The sequence below is a fragment of the Mus caroli genome, chromosome 16, assembly GCF_900094665.2.
Source record: "Mus caroli chromosome 16, CAROLI_EIJ_v1.1, whole genome shotgun sequence".
Classification (NCBI taxonomy): Eukaryota; Metazoa; Chordata; class Mammalia; order Rodentia; family Muridae; genus Mus; species Mus caroli.
The window spans coordinates 12,984,179-12,994,406 of NC_034585.1; the positions used below are offsets into that span (position 1 = coordinate 12,984,179).

At 37.8% G+C, this 10,228-nt stretch overlaps 1 protein-coding gene across 4 annotated transcripts in view; it reads right to left on the reverse strand.

Annotated features, from left to right (window-relative positions):
• Fgd4 (FYVE, RhoGEF and PH domain containing 4) overlaps positions 1-10,228 on the reverse strand; it is a 161,770-nt gene that overhangs the window by 75,001 nt on the left and 76,541 nt on the right. For all 4 annotated transcript variants that reach the window (XM_021185217.2, XM_029470309.1, XM_029470307.1 and 1 more), the window contains exon 2: positions 2,001-2,120. In XM_021185217.2, coding sequence (XP_021040876.1) covers positions 2,001-2,120 — 120 coding nt within the window. The remainder of the gene's footprint in view (positions 1-2,000; positions 2,121-10,228) is intronic.

Below are 10,228 nucleotides of genomic sequence, written 5' to 3' on the forward strand. Positions count from 1 at the left end.
TACATATTGTGTGAGTTCCTTTGTGACTGATCTTAGAGGCAGAAAAAAGCTGGATCCTGTTTTCTAATCTAATCTTAGACACCTTGTCTTTTTAGTGAGTTGAAACATTAGCACAGGTATCATTGAAAAATTAATTTTATCATTTTACTTCTCTATAAATTTTAATAGCTTTTCTGGACACAACAGGTTAGGTTGAAGTATTTCAGAAGATATCTTTCCAAGCTCTTCTGGGTTTAAAGTTTCTTTGGAGTACTCAAGCATTATTCTGAATTGCTTTGTCTTTGTAAGTATCATGGCTTTCAGTCTTAAAGTTTTCAATATCCTTTCTTTAGTCTGTGCTTTTAGTGCTTTAGCTACAACATGTTAGTAGACATCTCTCTTTTGGTCCTGTCTATTTGGCTTTCTGTAGGTTTCTACCACTACCTTTTCTCATACTGATTACAATATCCCCTCTCTCCACTCCTCCCAGTGCCTCCCCACATCCCCTCCCATCCAGATCCACTTCCTCTCTGTCTCTCATTCGGAATTAATAGGCATCTAAGAGATAACAACCACACATGACAAAATAAAATATAATAAGATAATATAAAAACCAACACATCTTAGTTGGACAAGGCAAACCATTTAGGATGCTTCTTTACCCTAAGTGCTCATCTTTGTTGGAAAATTTCCTCTATGACTTTTTTGAAAATATTTTCTTTGTCTATTTTCCTTTTTCTATTCCCATTATTAAAAGTTAAGGCTTCATGGTGTCTCAAAGCTGTCCCATGTTCCATTCATACATTTTGTCATTGACCTTTCTTTAGCAATTCTGCATCATTCTCACTATAAAGTAATGGTATAAGACAGTAGAACTTTTGGAACATGTTTATAATGATTAGGGGAGGGACATGGGGCTAGAGTTTATGAATGGAATTAAGGCACCTTAGAAAACATCCCAAAGAAATCATTGGCTTCTTCTGCCATTTTGCATGAATCAGAATGCAGGCTTTCATCACTAAGTAATCTGATCTAGGATCCTCAGCCACCAAAACTGCAAGAAGTGAACGGCTTTTGTTAAGTAGCTACCAGTTTGTGATACTTGGTTATAGAAGTCCAGATAAAGACATAGGGGAGTGTAAGGGGTCATTCGGTGTAAAGGATAAGTTAGAAGTTTAGCCATGAGGACCAGGGCCAACGAGGAAGACTATTCCACAAAAGCATGTGCTTTGTGACTTACTTAGTAGTTAGAGAAAGCAGCATATAATTAGCCTGTATTTAAGTGAGGGAGTAAGTAACTACTGAAGTAACAATATATTGACTTAGCCATTAAACTATAAAACAATGAAAATAAGGCCAAGCATTGTCTCCCCAATAACAGGAATATGTTGGAGTGTGGTAGCAAAAAGGTCACTGCATTGCTTTTCTCAGTGTTCTAACTCGAAGACAGTGTTGGAAAGTTATGCACCTCTACAAACAACGCAAAGCCATAGAGGCTTTAATACCAAACCTCTTTTAATAAACCAGAATTATATGAATTTCAGTTTATGCTCATTTTTCATCTTTTGACTCAGGAGAAATGAGCAAAGTGTTATCTTGTGTTTTGCACATAAAATGGCTTAAGTAATGGTTAAAATTTTTCTGTCTTTATATTCACTTCAGTTTTATACAGGGAAATATGGTCAGAACTAAAGGCAATAGGCTCACAGTTGGTTCATTACATAAGTCAGTAGTTATTGGATTTAGCTTGATAGCCATACTTCATACCACTATGAACACAGTGGCCAGAATTCCATAACCTACTGGGTCTTATTTTAAGCTCATTTTTAAAGGTTTCTTTCAGAAAGCCTTAGCAAAGAACTTTTAAAGCACTCAGCAGCATGCAAAGCATCGTGATAAAGAAGGCACACCTTGTTTTAAGAGCAGAGCAAATACTTGTTTCTACCCGAATAGGTTATCTGCATTCACTCTTCTCTGTGGCTTCTTAAACCTGACCAATTGCAGAGCCCCAGGATACAAACCTTGTGGCTTTGCACTTGCAGTGGAGCGTTTTGCTGGTGTCCTCCCATTTATTCCCTGAGCTTCTGTGGTTGTGTTGCTTGTCGTACAAGGTGGAGTAACCTTTGCACAAGTATTGATGCCTAGAATTTAAAAGAAAAGAGAAGAGAAGGTAAATACAGAGATACAGCACTATTATTTAATAATTTAACATTCTTCTGACCACATAAAAGCAATGCTCCAAGACCTTAGAAACACATGGCATCTATAACACATATTCAAATACTCAAATCCCCTTTAAGTTTCACTTGCTGTGTATTTGAGGGACAGACTTTGACTCCTTTTCTTTTAAAAATATGTAAACACCCATCCATCTAATTATTGGAACATTTGGATGAGTATGGTGGCTTATGCATGCAATTCCAGGAATTAGGTGCATTTAGGTCACAGAAGTGTGTGTAGGAGGTGTCTCTATAAGTTCAAGACCAGCCTGGTCAAGATAGCAAGTGTCAGGCCAGCCAGGAGAGAGTTGCCTGGAAGATGGCCAGACCACCTGAACCACCTGGAGAGAGCACTCTTTAAACAGTCTGCAGTGTGCTCCAGGTTCCCAACTCTTACAAGCTGCCACCCATGCTAGAGTTGGCTTTGGTGAGTCTTTGAATCATTTCTGATCGTGTAGTAACCACTTTCCCACACTACTATAAGTGAATCTAATAAAATGCATTGGATCACCAAGTTGAACTTTGGAAGTATCCATACTTTAGTTTGTTGTCATTCCTCTATCTGCTGTTAACAGACTTCATTCTTGTCTCCCCAGAAACAATATCATATAGTATTATATAATGAAGAAAAGGCCACATCCTGAGTTTCTGTCATCTCTAACAGCAAACAATCATGTTACTATCTCTTGAGTGTGTGGTTTATCTAGGCTGTGTTCTGACTTCCTTGATGGGCAAAGGCTTTCCAGTCAGTCCTGAGACTGCTCCTCCCCATGGCCTACTCCAGTGCGGCACTTACATCTGTCTCCTTGCATTACTACTAGCATAAAAGTCATCTTACAATCATCACTCCCCAGAATCAACATTCTGAACACCTCATCTCATAGCTGCTCCCCCAAATGACTGTCTTGACAACTCTACCTCAAATAATGCAACTCCATCCATGCTAAGTCAAAACCACTGGAAGCAACTGGAATCCTTTCTTATGTCATCATATATCCTGTCCATAAGAAAAGTCTGTTGGCTCTGTGTTTTGGTTACTTTTCTGTTGCTATGATAAAACACCACAGCCAAAATACATGCATGTTTGTGTATGTGTGTGTGTGTGTGTGCACGTGTACATTTGTGTATATGCAGTTATTGGTGATTATGCTTACAAAAGGATAAGAGTTTTTCATGGCAGGGAAGCATGGCGGCAGACAGGCATGGAGGCAGGAGCTGGAAGCTGAGAACTCACAACTTCCAACACAAGCACAAATCAGAATGAACTGACAGTGGCATGAGGCTTTTACTCTGAAAGCTGCCACCAGCAACACACTTCCTTCAGCAAAGTTTCATACCTAAACTTCCCCAAACCTTGCTACCAATTGGAGACCAAGTATCCAAATGCCCAATATATGGGGCATTCTCACCCAAACTACCCAACTCTACATTCAAACTTCTCTAGACTTTACATGCTGATCACTACCTTTATTGTTACTCTGGATTAAAGCAAGCCACCCACAGAGTCTTCATACTCCTTCTCTAACTTCCAATACAGTCGACAACTTGGAACTAGGTTACTGGTGATCACGTGCTTAAGCTTCCTCAGTGGCTCTGCACTGTACCAGGAGGAAAGCCTCAGGTCTTTACAGTGATCTGCAGTCACTGCACAACCCAGCATTGGCTTCATTATCTGGGATCTCATCATTTACAACTGTTCTGTTTACAGCACTCCACTAGGATTAATCTTTGTTCCACATGCTGGCCAAACACATTTTATGATCTAGCTGTTCTCTGCTGGGATACTTCTTCAGATGATTCTTGCTATTTATATTTTCCAAATCTTAGCTCAAATTGCACCTTCTCAATACAGAAGACTCAGACACACGACTTTCTGGAGCTGGTCTTCCTACAATCTTTTTCAAATCATTTTCCTGCAGCTCTTGCACCATGTAATAAGTGGTACATTGTCTGCTTTCTCTCCTCAGAATCTGAGCTATAGAACTCAGTCATCTCTGGATAGATTTCTTGACCACCACCGGTCACATAGTGCATGATAAACATGCTCAACAAATGAATTCTGGAGACCTTTGGGACAAGGATTTCTTTTCTTGCCTAAATATGCTTTGCTAGACAATAGCAGAATATGTAAATGTATTATAACTCACAGTGTATTTCCACACACTTCCAATTTTTATCCCAAACCTGAAACATTAAACATTGTTTCAATCAAGTTCCAATTTTTCAGAAGTAAGGGTAAAAGGAGCAAAAGCTTCGACTTTAAGAATGTTCTTCTCATTCCAGAAGCAAATTTGTAAACATCTGGAGCTATGAAACTTCCCAGATGGTCACCTTAATAACAATATCAGATGTCAGCTTGCTGCTATGAGCATTAAAAAAGGCTATTGCTCCTTGCTATTATGTGCAGCCATGTCCAGTCTGTGCTCTGTGAGCCCCACATAACATTCTACTGTCATCAGAAGGGAAGAACAACAGTATCTGGGTCATTGTGGATGCTTTACAAATAACTGTTTCTATTACCATTTATCTGTGTGCCCATTCTCCCCACTGTTGCCATGTCTGTTACAGATAACCTCTCTGCTGCTTAGATGCTCTTTTCTCACCTCCCAGCACCTGCTCACACTCACTCATTCCTTAGCATGTGACAGTCACTTCAGTGCCCAGGCTTCTGCTGTCTGCTTTGATTAACAAGACATCATTTTGGATAATTTCTGGTAAAAACCATAACTCTTGAAAATCAATACAATAATTCATTGTTTTAAAATGAACAGGCCTGGAAAAGCAAATATCTCTTATTCAATAAAGATGATCTCAGAATTTATAATGGTGAAATAATGTCTAGTAACTGGCGAGTAAAATTTGTGTTACAGACAGTGTGAATCCCACTGAAAGCCTCATTGCTAATCAATATTTTTATAATAATGCATTCCTGTAAATGTATAGCCTGGATTCCATAAACTTTTAAAATGTTCCCTTTATTTGAATTTCTTCATTTGTCATTATTGTAATTGCTAGTTTTTGTTAAAATGTCTCACTTTCTAAAAAGCATATTTAAGTGGCTATGGCCACTTAAAAACCTCAAGGCTTTGAGGACTTTTTTTTCTTTGAGAATATCCAATGACCATCTGTAGAACAAAATCTATTATGCTTTAATTTATTCTATCCCTCTACCCATTTCTCCCACCAAGTGAAAGCCCTAAGAAAAGTGCCTGTTTTCACAGAATCCCCAGGAATAGAAAACATCAAGTAATTTACTCTTAAGTAGCAAGGAGAGATAGATAATTCCATAAGGATGTAAGTTCCCCCTACCCTTGCTGATTAGTTATGAAGCAATATTACTGAGCTAGGATAAGACAGAGAGTTTGAAATGACTTCATTGGCATCTGTGGTCTCTTAGTTTTTAGTATATTTTCTGGTTACTGTCTGAATTCCTTTATCTCCCCCTTTTAGTGTCAGCGTGAGATTATGCGTGAGCAGTGTTGATGCCATACAGAAACAGACATACACTCAATGTTAAGTTGCACTGTCCATCACTGGTGCACACTCTGATCATCTGCATGTTACAGTCATGGGTTGATAGCATAAAGTTATATTCAGGAACAAATTCAGAATTTCTACTCTGACAATCATGTTATATTCAAGGAGCACAAGTTATGGTCTTTCAATATATGAACCTTGTATTTACATTACTGATCTTGCTACATTAGTTGGGACTTCCCCAAGTACTATAATGAAAATCCATGATGAGAGGAACCCTGATGTCTTGTTCCTCTTTTAATGGGAAATTTCTGGTTCTTCACATTAAATGTGAGGTTAATGTTAGTTCTCTTGGCACATTGTCTTATTCTGACTAAGGCTGGTCAGTGTCACTAACTTACTCTGAGTGCTCATGATGAATGATGGATACAGGATACCAGCAAATACTGTTTCTTCACCTCATTATGCATGTTTTTAAATTTACCTTTCTGTTTTGATGAATGATATTAATCAGTTTTTGAAGGTTGAGCAAGGTTTACATAAATAGATAAATCCCACTTCACTATCAAAATGGTTATTCTGATAAATGCACATTTAGGCACTGTTTTTATTGTGAAAACATCCCAGAATTACTAATATCCAAACCAATTAAAATACAATGAAACACAAAATGGTTGTATTTAAATATGTATGTGTATACATACATACATATGCAAAAAATCGTAGAAAAAGAGTGAATAGGGAGTTGAAGGTGTTGAGGTGAAGAAAAGGAAAGGCATAAGTATGTAACTTAGGATATATTAAAGGAAAGACATATCCTACAATTCTTTGATAGTTTAATACTCTAAGTAAGCATAAAATAATAAAAGATAACAAAATGATGAATTTTAAGGGACTTAATATCTATACATATAATATGTACCCACTATATAAGTAATTATATATATATATATATACACATATATTATATATAATAACATACATTATATATAATAATATATATATTACAGGTACACACGTGCATGAAGCTCCTGTCTACACCAGCCGTGTAGGAAGAAATGGCGTGGGATGAAAGCTCCAGAACTTCTTGGGTGTTTCCCAATTTCCTAAAGAAACTTTTGGTTCCTTAGTTGTATGCATTTGAAAATATGCCGAATATCACAAAACTTATGACAACTATAATTTAGAGCTATGGTTCTCAATCTTCCTAATGCTGACACATTTTAATACAATTCCTCATGTTATAGTGATCTCCAAAAAATTGTTTTGTTGCTATTTCATAACTAATTTTGCTAATGTTATGAATCATAATGGAAATATTCTTAGAGATACAAGTTTGACAAAGGGGTCATGACCCACAGGTTGAGAAACACTGACTTAGAGCTTCATACTGCTTTAATACTTATATAGTCTGCTGCAAAGATTCTTGCTTTCAATACCACTAAAGTTCTTACCAAAATTAAATTATAGAACAATGGTATCTAACTAAACTGAATGTTCATTTCTGAATCACGCATGAAGTTTGCAAAGCACATTTTATGCTTTCTTTTATTCTCTCCCCTCTAGAATCCTATGGGATGATATAATCAGGACATTATAAAGTCCATTATAAAAATTCAACAGAGGATTAAGTGAATAGGTTGATGTCAAATTTTACGTCCATGTTTGGTTTGTGGGCACACCTGCATTTCATCTTATAAATCCTTCGGTTTTACTATGAAACTCAAGTGATTACATTGATTATATTTCTGCTTACTATGATCTCAGTTTCTGCCCAGATGATATAGACAGGAGCTTCAAAGACCCAGTATCCCAGACAATGCAATTTAATAATTTAATAACAATGCATAGTAAAGAGCATGTATTTATTTATTTATTTATTAATAATGATTTATTAACTATTCAAGAGCAATGTATGCTGAGAACAGTCCAGTTTTGATTTGAGATAACTCAACAGATGGAAGCACAATGCAGGTCACTTCCTCTGTTGCCAGCTTTGAGCCCCTGGCTCACCTACTTTCCAGGTCCTCGGACCTTTAGCAAACTTCCTGATCCTCCTAATTCTGACCTATACTTGATTCTCAATTCTGAAGCTTACAAAATGCCCCTGTTAAGGAATCCCGTAAATTCTCTCTAGAATCCAGGGTCATGCTATGGCAGATTCCCCATGATTGTTAGGTCTGAGCTACATGGCTGCAGTTTCTGATAAGCTGAGTGAACGTCCAGTCACACTCTTAATACATCATAAGTGTGTGTGTGTATGTGTATGTGTGTATGTGTGTGTGTGTGTGAGAGAGAGAGAGAGAGAGAACTCCATGTTATAGTTACATACTGACAAAGATTCTACTCATCACTTTGTAAGTAGCACAGTGATTTTGTTTTTGTTTTCTTTTTTTAATTAGATATTTTCTTCATTTACATTTCAAATGCTATCCCTAAAGTCCCCTATACCCTCCCCCCTGCCCTGCTCCCCAACCCACCCACTCCTGCTTCCTGGCCCTGGTGTTCCCCTGTGCTGGGGCATATTATCTTTGCAATACCAAGGGCCTCTCCTTCCATTGATGGCCAACTAGGCCATCCTCAGCTACATATGCAACTAGAGGCAAAACTATGAGAGGTATTGGTTAGCACAGTGATTTTAAAGAGCAAATAAAAAATATTGTTTTAGACTTTAGCATCAATCACAAAAATCATTATAAACACTGTATTGTAGTATAAAACCAAATTTAAAAAGTAATTTCAGATTTTTAAATGGAGTTTTACATTTTAAAACTCAAGATAACAATGAATGTCCACAGAGTGAGTTTAGATTTCAAATTCATTTTAAGAATTCTGCTCAAGATCATTTTCTTTCTAGACATGGAATATGTGCCATTTTTTTCTCCTACCAAAGGATGAGAACTATTGGAGAAAAGGTTAATACTAGAGACAGTTCAGCAAGGAGAGATACCAAGGAGGATCTTGGTAATGTAAGATCATTACCCTGTCAAGGAAATAACTTTCCAATATGTAGAGTCATGGGTCTGCAGTGTCCAGGCCACAGACTAGTTCTCGCTAGTCACCTCTTCTGTCAGTTACTGGAGGACAGTTGCATTCATCTCTTCTGTCAGTTACTGGAGGACAGTTACATTCATCTCTTCTGTCAGTTACTGGAGGACAGTTGCATTCATCTCTTCTGTCAGTTACTGGAGGACAGTTGCATTCACCTCTTCTGTCAGTTACTGAGGACAGTTACATTCATCTCTTCTGTCAGTTACTGGAGGACAGTTGCATTCACCTCTTCTGTCAGTTACTGGAGGACAGTTGCATTCACCTCTTCTGTCAGTTACTGGAGGANTTACTGGAGGACAGTTGCATTCACCTCTTCTGTCAGTTACTGGAGGACAGTTGCATTCACCTCTTCTGTCAGTTACTGGAGGACAGTTGCATTCATCTCTTCTGTCAGTTACTGGAGGACAGTTGCATTCACCTCTTCTGTCAGTTACGGAGGACAGTTGTGTTCACCTCTTCTGTCAGTTACTGAGGACAGTTGCATTCATCTCTTCTGTCAGTTACGGAGGACAGTTGCATTCACCTCTTCTGTCAGTTACGGAGGACAGTTGCATTCACCTCTTCTGTCAGTTACTGGAGGACAGTTGCATTCACCTCTTCTGTCAGTTACGGAGGACAGTTGCGTTCACCTCTTCTGTCAGTTACTGGAGGACCGTTGCATTCATTTATGATGCATGTGTTGCTCTTCACTCTATGGACATAGTCCTCATGATCTAACCTTTTATATAAAAATTTGCATGCAGTTCATAATAAAAGCAACAAACTATAAACCCATGTTACAATTCTGTAATCCTGGTTCTGTCCCTAACTAGCAGTCTGATCTTGGGCAAATAAAAGTCTTGGTTATCATGGAACTCATTAATAGCACCTAACTCACTTGAGCTTACAACCAACTCCACACACACTCAGAATAGCAGTGCTATATTTATTCTCTTATTGTCCCAAACCCTCCCTGCCTTGTGTAGCTCTTTTTCAAATGTCTTCTATGTTTAGTGAAAAGTACCTTCCTGAGATATGTACTGCATGGGAAAACTACATTTTGTGGTTCTCAGCAATGACTACCATTAGAATCACTTATAGAACCTTTAAAAAGGAAATGGCGACATTTTGCCTGAGCCCCAAGTTGTTTCATCAGACTCTCGGATGGAGATGAGATGTTTTAAACTTTCTACTAAATTTGAATATCCTCAAGCTGAGAACTAAGTTCTTGGCTTAAATCAAACTAGTATTTATAATGGAAGCTATATGACATGAATTCTATGATTTTGAACAAGTTAGCTAAAATATTGCCAATATGAGAAAAGATAGTGAAGAAGTAACAAAATTCTAGGCCTTTAGGTCGAGGCTTGGGAATGTAACCTTTGTGACTCATTGCTCCAAGGTATGCTAATCATACCTTGATAGCAACATTCCTTCCTCCACCTACCTGCTTCCTGGGTTCAAAGAGTGTTCATTCAAAGAAAGTCACCCTGACCAACGCCGGAAACTGCCATGCAAATGTG